The sequence below is a fragment of the Trichoderma harzianum genome (assembly GCF_003025095.1).
Source record: "Trichoderma harzianum CBS 226.95 unplaced genomic scaffold M431scaffold_47, whole genome shotgun sequence".
NCBI classification, from domain to species: Eukaryota; Fungi; Ascomycota; class Sordariomycetes; order Hypocreales; family Hypocreaceae; genus Trichoderma; species Trichoderma harzianum.
The window spans coordinates 1-14,150 of record NW_020209295.1 but is presented as its reverse complement, the minus strand read 5'-3'; the positions used below and the strand labels follow the sequence as shown (position 1 = coordinate 14,150).

The following is a 14,150-nucleotide window of genomic DNA, read 5'->3' as shown; positions in this document are numbered from 1 at the left end:
ATTTTATTTTATTTTATTAAAATAAAAAACTATATATATTATTTTAATAAAAAAAAATAAAACTTCCTAAAGTATTAAATATCTAAGGAAAATTTTACTTATTATACTAAATATATAAAAAATAATAAACTTTTATATAATATATATTTTTTATTATTAGCTTAATTTTAAAGAATTACTTTATTTTATACTTAGTATAAAAATACTTTTAAAAAAGCTAAAAAAAAGTATAAAATAATTAATATAAAAAATTTAGTTAGAAAAAATAACTTATATAATTATATAAGGTATTAATAATTTAAAAGAGTTAAATAAAATTAAGTATAAAGAAGTAAAAGCTACTTATTAAGCTAAAACTTTACTACTTAATTTAATAAATCTTAGGATTTTAAATTTATTTAAGGGTATTATTAATTAGTTTTTTTTTAATATTACTTTAGGGTTTTTAAATTTTAATTTTTTTACCTTAATAAAAAATATTCTCTTATTATTATTTTAAGTAGTTTTATAAGTTATATAAATTCCTTTATTATTTATTTTTATTATATTTATAGTTATTTATAAAGTTTATTTTAAAAAGTTTTTAAAGTAATATTAATATATTTAAAATTACTTTTTAATACCTAGTTATTTATACTTTTATTATACTTTTTTATTTTATTAAGTATTAAAGTTTATTATTTTTTTTATTTTTTTTAGTAATATTATTTTATTAACTTTATATTTAAGTTTTTTACTTTTAATAAATGTTATATTTTTAATAAGTTATTTTATATTTTTATTTATTAATATTTTCTTTTATAGTAAAATATAAAAACTTAAATATATTAGCTTTTTTTATTTATATATTAGTTTATATATATTTTTTTTAATTTAAGTTATATATATAATTCTTAATATAATTCCCTAAGGTTATTTATCTTAAATATAACTTTATATATATATATTAATATATATATATTTATAATATTTTATATATTTATAAGTAATAATTCTTATTAATATAAAATAATAAAAGTTTTATTAATTTTAAAACTAAGTTATTATAAAAAGATTTTATATTTAGTAAATATTTAATCTTAATGCTTTATTAATAACTATTTATTTAAGTTAACTAAAAAGTATAAAAAATTAAACTTTATATATTTAATTATTCCTAGTAGCTTACTCTTAGAATTATAAGCCTAAGTATAAAATTACTATTTAATAAGTAATTTATTTAGGGTAGCTTATAATAAGCTTATTACTTTTATATTAATTAATTCTTTTAGATATAATGTTTTTCTGGGGTATATATATAATATATTCTTTCTTTAGATTAGGCTATAATAATATAATTTTATAAGTATATTTTAATAATTTAATTAATGTATTTCATGTACTTATTTATTTAAGAATAATAAATAATATTAACTTTAAAATTTATTTTTATACTAACTATATTATTTTATTAATATTTAAATATAAATAGTAATTCTTTATTAAAAATAATTTTTATTAGTATTTTATATTTTAAGGCTATATAGTTTTAGATTATATAGCTTAATTCTTTTATAATATTATTTTTTTATATAAAATATAAATACTTTATTTTATTAATTTATTATTAATAATAAAAATATTATTATAAGTCTTTTTAATAATAAAAGTTTAATATTATAATTAAATAAAATAAAGCTTTAAAAATACTTTAGTACTAGTAATAATTATAATTTACTATAAGGTTCTTATTATTTTAATTTTATCTTAATATATAAAATATAATATTAAATAATATTCTTAATAGTTTTTTTTATTTTTTTAAAAGTATAGTATTATTAAACTTATTATAGTATTTTTATAATTCCCTTATATTTATATAATAAATATTTATAAACTAGTTTAATTACTTTTTTTATAGTTTTTTTAATATTTAGATTTTATTTTCTTTATATAATAGCTCTTTAATATAAATTATTTTTTTAGGGAATTACTTTAGTATTTAACTCTTAATAATACTTTTAATTTTATTAAAAATATAGTTTTTATTTTTAATAGTAAAAAAATATATTAATAGTTATTAACTTATAAGACTTTTTTATTATTTCTTAGAATATTAATATAATAAGTTTTAATATTAATTTAAAGTAGTTTTTTTTATAATTAAAAGTATTTACTTAATTATTTTTTAATTATTTATAAAGTATAATTTTAAAATTATATTTAGCTATAAGATTAAAATCTTTTTTATTTTATATATATATTTTTTTTATAATAAAACTTATAAAACTTTTATAATTTAAATATATTATAATTTTATATTTATTACTTAGTAAGTATAATATTTATTTTTTAAATACTTTAAATATAATTATTAATTTTTAGTTATATATAAAATATTATAACTTAATTTTATAAAACTTTTTAAAGAAAAATATTATTAAATATAAAATATTTTTATTACTTTTTAACTAAAAGGTTTTTTAATTATATAATTTAATATATTTATTTTAATAATAATTAGTTTTATTGAATTATATATTTATAATATTAATATAATAGTAATAATTATTTTAAAAGCTTTAAAGGCTTTTAGGGCTTTCCCTTTATAATTAATTAATTAGCTTTTCTTAACTTTATTATTAAGATTTTTCTATATAAAATTTATAAGTAATATAATATTATAATTTAATTTAACAAAGGTATAAAAAAAAGTACTTAAAATAACTTTTAGCTAAATAACTAATTATAAAATAAAGTAATAAAATTTAATACTTTTATAATTAAAGTAACTTATATAAGTACTTTAAATAATCCTAAGAGCAATAAAACATAATAGTCTTTATAAATTAACTAAGTATATAAAATTTTATTAAATATAACTTATTACCTTAGGAACTTACCCTATATTATTAAAGTATTAAGTTAAAATATTATATATAGTAATTTTATAATATTTTTTAATAAACCTTTTATAATAAGTTATTAAACTTAAAAAAAATTATATTTCTTTTACTATTTCTAAGACTTTTTATTTTTTAATAATTATTATTTAAGTAATGTTTATTTTAATTTATTTTAATAAAATAGTATATATTTTAAAAGTTAATTTCTTATATATAAAATTAATATTTCTTTAGTTTTATTAATAAATTTATAGTTTATAATATTTCTAAGACTTAATATATATATTTTATATACCTTTCAAAGGTATTAAAGTAATTTAATATATTATTTAAATATATAATAATAAAATAATTAATATATTTCTTAAGAATTTTATTAATTATTTATTAAAATATAATTAATATATTAGTAAGTTTAAAGAGTATAATTAAATATTTAAGTAGTTTATAATATATTTTAAATTTTTTGATTTTTTTATTTTTTTTCTTAATTTAAATAAAATTATAAGTTTTTTTAAAATTACAAGTTATAAATTATTTTATAATTATTAATTTATTTTTATTTTTAAAAATTAATAGTAATAGTATTTAATTCTTAATAGTAATTTTATTAAGTTATTAATATTTAATTCTTAATTATAGCTTTTTATTTTTCTTTAGTATAAATATTATAAAATATTTTATAAATTATAGGGCAAGCAGTAAAAGGGGAAAAGTATTGCTAATTATATATAAATCAAATTATAAGTGCTACTATATACATAGGTACCCCTATGTTAAGCTTATCTTACTAATCAGCTAAGGGAAAATACTTATAGGCCTCCCTACTTTTGTATATAACTATAAGTTAATTAGCCCAGCTAGCTAGTCTATGAGTAGTTTAATAATACAGATTACAGAGTACTATCAGGCGATTTACATTAAGGCTTAGTAAATAATAATATATAGTCACATATACTATAACCCTTTGAAAAGTTAGTTATAGTCAGTGCCTATATGGAAATTAATGCGCCTACACCATAGTTTCCATGGATCTACGCCTTATCATAGTGCGGAGCTGTAGCAAATTACATAGTCAACATCACAACACCAAGGCTCCGTTGGCTTTTCTTAGCAATCTTGGAGCAACCCAGGCTTCGTCCCCCCTCCCCCGTTGTTCATCTGTAGCCCCAATTGCCCTTTGACATCATCGGATCCTTTATTTCCCAGTAGAATTTAACGACTGGGAGGCTGCTGTCCGCTGCATTTGAGACTGAGTATAAAGACATCCTGTCCCAGTGTACGGAGTATTATAGACTAGACTTTGGTGGGAAGGTGTGGCAATTGCTGCTTATTGGGGGTAAATTCAACTTGTGGCAAGGGCAACAACGATTCAAATGTGGATAACTCTATTCAGGGTTCAGAACACGACTGGGGTTCACACGATGGATCTTGGTGCTGACGAGATAATATAGTGATGAGAGAGTCATCTTCTCCATCCGATGGCCAAAAGTGGGGTTCTTCTCATGTATAAAAGGCCCTGATTCTCCCGTGTTCAGCAAGAAGAAAAGCAGCACATTCCAAAGCAACAATCTTACCTCTCCAACAACTATTACACCTTACTCCAAAATCAACTCTTTGAGACAGACCTCCATTCACAATGAAGTTCACCACCGCCATTGCCCTCGCCATGACTCTCGTCGGCGCCAACGCTACGCCCACTGAGGTTCACGACCGAGCTGCTCAAGCATGCAGCTGCTCTCATAACAACGACGCTGGCCGCTGGGGTACTGACGGTACCCCCGCCACTGCCATCAGCAACCTCTGCCAGCAGGGAGGTGGTTGCGCCACCGGTAACGGAGGTGGCCAACTTTGCATCTCTGGCGATTTCGGACAATGCGGTTGCGCAGTCAACTTTGCCAACCAGCAGCAGAGCCAGCACGGCGATTGGTTCCTCTGGTCTAGTATTACTTGCGGTGGAATGTCCATCACCATGACAGCTTAGACGGCTTGAGAAGCACCGAGCCATCCATGGCAACCAGCCATGGGTAAGCTAAACGATAGCTGCCGGGGGGGAGTATATGCCGAGAGGGGGAGGGGGGATATAGTAGGCATAGTCTAGATGAGACTGCAATAAATTGGAGCTGAAAACCACAAATCTTATAGTCCCTTATGTTTGGGTGAACAGCTTGACCGCCATTGACAAATAGTAAATGGCATGTAAGACCAGTCCGTACTCTGTACAACAAAGCGGATCTCGCATCTCAGTCCCTCGCTCAGCTCCACTTCCAGCGTTGAAATTCATTCCATTTGGGTGATAGTTGCAGGCAACTAGTACAGAGTATTACGGTATAATCAGTAGAAGACAGATCCCTCCAATCGCAAGGTAGCCCACTCAAGTGAAATCAGAGTCCGTCCTTATCATCTTAACTTTCTGAGAATAAGAATTATCCACGCACTGTATATTCTGCTAGGTTACTTGCCATGGGATGGATTAACATCGCAAAGGCAAGATACTTTTGGGAGGTTTTTAAGATGCTGCAATATGGAGGTGGCTTCGCTTGTAGTTTCGTAATGGATAAGGATAGAGATGTAAGTTTGAGGTACTCCGTAGACCAATTACTCTTCCAAGCCCCTATTGAAGGGAGTGGCTCTCTAACAATACACTAGTAAGTAATGGCAGCATATACGTGAGAGGTGGAAAAGGTCATTTATTTGTATCTGGCTATAGTATTTGCACCGGTGTCGCCAGACAGTGATTACCCTTATTCAATATATAACGTCAAACAGTAAATAAGACTGTATATTCTTTGTATATAATTTTTTTTCTTTTACTTAGTTAAAAGTAAAAAATAAAACATTTAGTAAAATCCATTTTATGTAAAAACTTGGGTATAGTAACAAAAGTCTAGAAAAGCCAAAAATAAGAAATAGTAATAAAGGACATAAATAAAAAGTACTACTAGGGTAACAATAAATAATCTAGGCTAAATAATAGTTTTATTAGTATATTTAAGTATATAATAAACTAAGTTCCTAAGTAATTTAGGATTAGCTATTTCCTAACTAAGAGGCTACTAGTAGTTTAGGCCAAATTACTAATTAATATTAGTAAGTTAATATACTACTATTAGCTAAGAGCTAAATAAACCTAAAAATAAAGGGACTAAACTATTATACCTAAATTATTAGTTTCCCCTATATACTATATATATTTATTTATTTATTTATTTTATTATTAATATCTACTAAGTAAGCTAGTTATATAAGTTTTTATTTAAGTACTAGGATAGTAAAAGCTACTAAGTTTAAATTAAGTATTTACTATATTTTAATATAATAAAGAAAATAAAAAAGTATTAATTTATTTTATATATTTACTTCTATAGGGGGGGGGGGCTATATAAGCTTATTTCTTTTATTAGTTTTTAAAAGTCCTTATACCCCCTATTACTAAGGAGGTATTAAATATAAGTAATTTTAAAGTATACTTCTTTATTTAATATATTAAGAAGAAAAAAGGCTATTATATAATACTTTATAAAATACCTTTATATTTTTTGTAATGAACCAGGTCCTATAGGCACTATAGGTTAGCTGTTTCCAAGGGATAAACCTTAGAGTAGTTCTATAGTTTATGTTAGCGAAGCGATCAGGTCAGTAAACAAGCAATCTTATTACCAGCTAGTAATACAAATAAGAGTAAATATCTAAGTTCCAATCTAATTATATTATAAACGCTGTAATAACAACTGGCTATCTAAGTATTTTAATAAGTAACATAAAGTAAACTTATATATTTAGTTATATATTCTAAAGTTAAGTAGAATCGCTTATAATCTTAATCAATTTATTCCTACGTTAATTAGAATCGACGTTAATTCCCATCGACCGCTCCCTAATTAGCTACACGGCCCGACGTTAATCCGGAAGTACCTACCCTATAGGCCCCTTGTCGCAACTATAAAAGCTAGGTCGTAACATAATTCTCCCCCTCCTATTAGTCTTATCCCTAAGACTAGGTAATCTAGCATATAAGTATCTACACCTCCTACTTATAGGTATTTTTCTTATTTTATTACCTATTCGTTGCTAAAATAACTTTCCATATTTAAAAATCTACTAACTTAGCTAATATAAAAGAAAAAAAGAAGAAACTTAACAGGAGTATAGTACTTACTGCTTCTATATTATTGTAATCCATTAAGATAAAACCCTGCTTTTATTATAAAAAAAAGGGATCCTAGTGTTTAACTTCCGAGGTTAACTTAAGTTACTGCTTAAAGTATATTAAGGATTATAAATCTTATTATAAGGCATTTCTTATACCTTAATAATTATTACGTATTTCCTATTGGTGCAACTAGCTTAATAGTAAGGTTAAAGCTATTAAAGAGGAAATTGCAAATCTTATAGCTAAAGTTATTTATTTTTAAAAATAATATAAGGAATAGTTTAAAAAGGTAGTATATACAGTGTCCTAGGGTATTAATAATTTAGTAGAGCTAGAGCAGTTAGAACAGAAGGAGCATAAGGTAGAGGCCGCTCTTTAGGCTGCTATAATGCAGTCGGCAGAGGGTTTTTCCAAAGTTGTCCTCGCTTCTTTAAAATTAGTAGATTATTTAAGGATATTATTAATAGATCCTAAGCTAGTATAATCCCTAGGCTTTAATAGAGTTTTTCCACTAGCGCCATTAAGTTCTTAAGGTACTTAATAAGTTCCTATGTTTTTTCTTTTTCTTCCCCTTTTTCCTATTATACCCTATAGCGTTATTTACTATCTTCTTCTGTTTTTATTATATTAATATCTTTTACCTTATATTCTTCTTCCTCTTCTTCGACAATAATTTCATTCTAAATAAATCTTCTAGTTTCTTTATTAATTTATACTTTTTCTAGTAGGGAGATGTAAAATATTAGGTATATATGTTTTCCTCGTTTTTCCTATTATTCTAAAAGTTCAAGTTTATAGTTTACTTCTCCGATTTTTCTTAAAATTTTATAAGGTCTAAGTTTCTTAAAATTAAGTTTATTACTTAGCCTGTTTATTTTAATATTTACTTACTTATTTCCTCGTATATATCAGTGGAGCTAGACTATATCCCCTTCCTAAAGGGTTAGTCCTCTAATCCTATTTCTATCTACGTATTTAATTATCCTCTGTTAGACGAATTTAAGTTATCGTTATAGTTTATTATATAATTTAATTATATCCTCTACCTTAATTATAGCTTTTTTAATATCTTCCCCTTACCTTAGCAGTCAGTAGGCTTCAGGTTCAAATCTATAGTTTAGGAAGAATAGTAATTTCCTAGTTAATTTAGATTCCGTACTATTATACGTAAGTTATACAACGGGGAGGAGTTTTACCTAGTCGTTTTACTTAAAATTAATATAACAGCGTAAATAGGTCTTAATTATTTAGTTAATCCTTTCCATCTATCTATCTGTCTGTGGGTAGTAGGCTATACTAGCCTTATGATTTATTCTTAGTCTGGCTGTAAGTACTTTCTAGAATTTAAATATAAATATATTTCCTCTATCGGAAATTATATCTCCTAGCAGTCTATAGTTACTTATAATATATTTTATTATTACGTAAGCTAATTCTTTTATATTACTAGCTTCCTTAAATAGTATAAAGTAGGCCATTTTCGTAAGTTTATTAACTACTATAAAGATGCTGTCGTAAAGTACCTTTGTAACTAGTTCTCTTAAAGGAGGTAGTTTAGTAATTAGGTTAAATAAGATTAATTCCTATGGTCATTGTAGTATAGGTAGCGGTTATAGCTGTCCGTAGGGTTTATACTTAAAGCTTTTGGCTCGTCTATATATTATATATTCTAATACAACCCTCTATACCTATTTCTTAATACCTTTAAATTTAAAGTATTATGCAATTTACTGTGTGGTTTTTTTAATTCCGCAGTGTCCGTTGAGCTTATATACGTAGACTGATTTTACTACTTTACTTCGTAAGTCTTCTAATACCTAGATAAGTCTATCTAGTATTAGGTATCCAGTATCTATAGAAACACCTTCTAGGTATTATTTATTTTCCTAGTTCTTTACGTATTCCTTTATGTTATTAATAATTAGGTTGTTTATTTTGATTTAGTATAAGGTATTAATTAATTAAATAACTAGGTCTTTATACTGGTTTTTCTCTAGTATTTATGCCTTAACTTCCGGGATTTCTTAGAAGTAGTCTAGGCACCTGCTAAGTATATTAGTATATTTATTATTTAATCCGCTGTAGTATTTAATAATAAGTTTAAATTTAGAAAGTTACTTATAGTATTTAACTTATTTATAGAATAGTTCTTATATTATTATAAAGTAAGTAATATTCCAATAGTCTATAAGGATTATTACTAGAAATCAGCTTCCTTTACAGTAATATCTTTAATATTACTTACTAAGCGCTTAGTATATAGCTATAAACTCTTTATTATAAATAAAATATCTAAGTTCTAGTTTATATAGTTTCTTAAAGAAGTAGGTAATAGGCCTAAGTCTTTTTTTCTTTATATTATTTAGTTAGCTAAGTACTCCTCTAATTACATAATCTAAGGCGTTAGTTTTAATTATAATAGGTTTATTTAGGTTAAACATTATAAGTACTAGTGCATTTATAAAAGCTTATTTAAGGCATTTAAAGGCTATTAGGGCGTCTCGTGTTAATTCAAATTTAACGTCTTTCTTTATTAAGTCCGTAAGTAATATAGTAATTTTTAAAAAGTCCTTAATAAAGCATCAGTAGTAATTAGTAAGTCCTAAGAAGCTTTATACTTACTTAACGTTTTATAGTAGTTTTTAATTATTAATTACCTTAAGTTTCTTAGGGTTTATTTAAACTTTACCTAGGGTAATAATATATCTTAAAAATGTAACCTTCTGCATATAGAAGTTATATTTCTCAGGTTCTACTAGGAGTTTATTATCTTAGAGTATTTATAATACCTTCTTAACGTATTCCTTATGTTTTTCTAAGTTTTTAAAATAAATAAGAATATCGTTAAGGTATATAATAATAAAATAATCTATGTAATTTTATAATATATAGTTAATTATTTTCTAAAATATTACTGGGGCGTTTGTAAGTCTAAAAGGTATTACCTAATATTTATAAAGTCCGTATTTTATGCAGAAAGCGGTTTTCTATTTGTTACCTTTTTTAATTTAAATAAGGTTATATGCTCCTTTAAGGTTTAGCAAAGTAAAGATCTTAGCTCCTGTAAGCCAGTCTCTAATTTCTAAAATTAGTAGTAATAGTATAATATCTTTCTTAGTTATTACGTTTAATTATTAGTAATCTATAATAAGTCAAAGTTTACTATTTTTCTTAGGTATAAATATAACTAGGGCTCCTGCTAAGGATTTAGAAGGTTAAATATAGCCCTTCTTTAGCTGGTCTCTAATCTATTTATTAAATATCCTAAGTTCAATAACGCTAAGGTTATAAATCTTATTAAACATTAAAACTTTATTATCTATAAGCTTAATCTTATAATCCCATTAGCTATATTCTAGTAGTCTAGTATTAAGTTCTTTATTAAAGACTAGTATATACTAGAGGTCTATTAATACGTTCTTTAAATATTCCAGTATTTATTAGTCTCGGTAGTATAATTCCTTAACCTTTTGTATAATTAAGTTTAGAAATCTAAGCTATTTCTTTTTAGGTTTCTTAATATATTTAATTATTCTTAGGAGTTTCTTTAGCTCCTTAAATCGTACTTATTTTATAACTTTTCTCTTTTCCATATATTTTTATATTTCTTCTTTTAATACAGGGGTCACTAATCCTATCATTAGGGATATTATAACATCTTATTAATCCTCCTAATCTAATTACAGTATATCTTTAAAATTAATTAGTTTAAGGTAAGTTTACTATTTCACCTAGCCTCTAATTTAGTTAATATCAGGGTTATATAACTTAAGCTAATTATATCCTAAAAATATATTATATTTTGTAATATTTATAATATTAAAACTAAATATATTTTTAATTTTACTAAACTAAATCTTAAAGAGATTAGTCTTATAGTTAATAGTTCCGTTATTATAGGTAAATTATTATTTCTTAATGCTTATAAAGGTATATAATTTCTTCTTTTTATAATTATCTAACTATAGGCAGTTAACTAGTTAAGGCGTAATATAGCTTATTATAGCTCCGGAGTTTATATAAACTATAATTAGATATCCTTCTAAGGTACCTAGTACTTAGAATTTTCGTAGTTTCTTTCCTCCTGTAAAGGTATTTAAGTTATAGTAAGTTACATTATCAGCGCTATTATAATAATTATTACCGTAATAGTTAATATTAATATCATCTAGGTCTAAGGTAATCTATCCTGGTTCTTTATTTTAAATATTATAGCGTTTGCATTAGGTATATCCGGGCTTAGGTATATATCTGGTAGTAAGCTTATGGTATTTCCGAAGGTTATTTTAGTTAATTCTTCGTAGTTTATTATCATTACCGTGCTTTATAAGGTTAAATCCTTATTATTCTAGGTTATAGGTAATATATGCAAGGGCTTAGCGTTAGTACTGGTGTTTTTTATAATAGTCTTTGTTATAGAGCGTAAATTCCTTTTGTCTACATTTAGCAGCTCCGTAATCCTTATACTATTCATTAAGCTTAGTTATAATATATTATTTATATAATAGTAGCTTATAGTTAATAATATTGGCTTTATTATATTAGTTAGTAAGTAGGATATTATTAATGTAGTATAGGATTAATTCTAGTGTTTTAGCTATTAGGTATTTGTCTACGTTAGTCTTAATATATTATTAAAACCGGTTTCTAGGCAATTAGATCTAGTCGTAGGCAGTACTTAGATTAATCTATTTAATCTATCCCCATTATTTAAGAAGTTTCTGGTAGTCCTTAAGTTCCTTCTGTTATATAATTTCATTATAGTATTTATTTTCTTTAATAATACCTTATATTCTATATTAGTCTTTGTATTATTCCTAGTCTACTATAGTTATTTTACAGGGGTAGTAGGGTCCTTTAGGTTCTACTGACCTACACTAGTTGTATATATGTTTCTTAAGGTCGTTAATTTCTTCCTAAGTTATCTTTTCGCAAAGGTCGTATTACGTTAGGGACGCTGTATCTTATTCCGCTATCCTATTCTTTTCTAAGTACGTTTAGGTAATCTCTTTAAGTATATTTAAGGTTTATATACGCCCCTTGGGGTACTATCCTAATCCTTATTTATTACTGCAATAAGTCTAGCAGTTGTCATTATAGTATACTAAGAAGTACAGTTTATTATAGTCTACCGAAGGTTTTATAGTATTAATAGTTTAGTTTTCCTTAGGCTTTGGGACAGGCGTGAATTTCTTATCGCTATCCTTTTTAGGGGCTTAATAATATTTCTTTATGTATCCTTTCTTTCTACAGTTATAGCATTTAATATTCTTACGTTAAGCTTTAATAATACTAAGGTCTATTAAGCCTGGTTATCTATTATTAAAAAAAGCAATATAATCGTTTTACTTCTTTTCTTAGTTAGCTTAATATCCTTAAGTTCGCTTAAGTTAAACATTATAAAAGTTCCTATTCTTTTCTTACTTTTATTTTTTCTATTATTCCTAATTATAATTATTAATCTTAATAGCTTTTTAGATATAGTTAGTAAAGGTCATCTTTTTACAGTTAATTTTAAAAAGTTTATCCTTAACTTTAGGTTTTATACTATTATAGTAGACTTCCTTCTTTATTTCCTTAATCTAATTAACTTTAGTTAATAAACATAAGAAAGTTAAAGTATACTTACTTAGTAGTCTTTTTTAGGTAATAAAACAAAGTTCTTACTTAGCTTTTTATTATTTATCCATAGTACTAAAAGACTTTCTAAGTTATTCCTAAAATTCCGTATACTTAGTATAAATTTCTTTAGTTTACGTTTTAAGCTTTTTTAAATTAATCTTTCCTTCCTCGTAATTCTATATAATAGGTTAAAACTATATTTCAGCATCTCCTGCAAGGCAGCTGCCTACAAAAATAACTCTATCTTCGTTATCCTTTAAAGTACAAGGGAAGTATCTAAAATAAGTTACAAGTTCCAAAAAAAATTTATCTATCTTACGTAAATCTCTATTAAAGGGTTTAGGCTTTATTAGTTTAATAACCTTACCCTTCTCTCTTTTCCTATCTTAAAGGTCCTAAAGCTAGGTCTTAAGAACTTTAAACTCGGCCTTTAATTTATTATAATTAACTTAATTAGCTATATTTTCGGCTGGTGTATTTTTAAGCTTAATATCGCTATTATAATTACTTTAAGCTTCGCTCTCGTAATTAGTGTTATTATCTAGAACTCTGAAGCTTATAAACTACTAAGTTCCTAGTGTCTTATTACCCATAGGTCTAAGGTAACCGTCTAAACAAAAGTTATTATTGTATAATAAACCGGGTCCTATAGGTACTATAGGTTAGCTATTTCTAAGGGATAAACCTTAGAGTAGTTCTATAGTTTATATTAGCGGAGTAATTAAGTCAGTAAACGGGTAATTTTATCACCAGCTAGTAATACAAATAAAAGTAGATATCTAAGTTCTAATTTAATTATATTATAAACGCTGTAATAACAACTGGCTATCTAAGTATTCTAATAAGTAACATAAAGTAAACTTATATATCCAGTTATATATTCTAAAGTTAAGTGGAATTACTTATAATCTTAATTAATTTATTCCTGCGTTAATTAGAATCGACGTTAATTCCCGTCGACCGCTCCCTAATTAGCTGCACGGCCCGACGTTAATCCGGAAGTGCCTACCCTGTAGGCCCCTTGTCGCGACCATAAGAGCTGGGTCGTGACATTTTTAGTTTTTTATATTTATAAATAGGCCTACTGCTTATTCTGCGTTACACTATACTATAGCTTAATAAAATTATAGCCTGTATATAGGCCTGCAGGGGGGTATAGCTTAATATATACAGGGGTATACAGGGGGTCTTATACAGCTTAATAAACTACTAATACCTTAGGGGTAAAGCTGCCTCTCTTACCCTATACTACTGCATTAGGTAATTATATAGTTAGGTTTATAAATAAAAATAAAAGGGAAAAGGGGAAAAAATAAACTTAAGGAGAGATAAATATATAAGGGGGGATAAGTATAGTATTTATATAGTACCCCAGTATAATACCTTATATTTTACTTTTTTTCTCTAATAAGTAGGTAAGCTAACTAGAGGAAGAGGGTAGGATATAAGGTATTACGCTAGGGTATTTATTTTTTTACTTTATTTAACTC

The 14,150-nt window shown here is 25.3% G+C and overlaps 1 protein-coding gene across 1 annotated transcript; it reads left to right on the top strand.

Annotated features, from left to right (window-relative positions):
* Positions 1–4,450: 4,450 nt before the first annotated feature.
* On the top strand, positions 4,451–5,019 carry M431DRAFT_514362 (hypothetical protein). Its single transcript, XM_024920218.1, has one exon. It carries the CDS (start codon positions 4,525–4,527, stop codon positions 4,867–4,869), a length of 345 nt encoding a protein of 114 aa, XP_024767147.1. The 5' UTR covers positions 4,451–4,524; the 3' UTR covers positions 4,870–5,019.
* Positions 5,020–14,150: the final 9,131 nt, after the last annotated feature.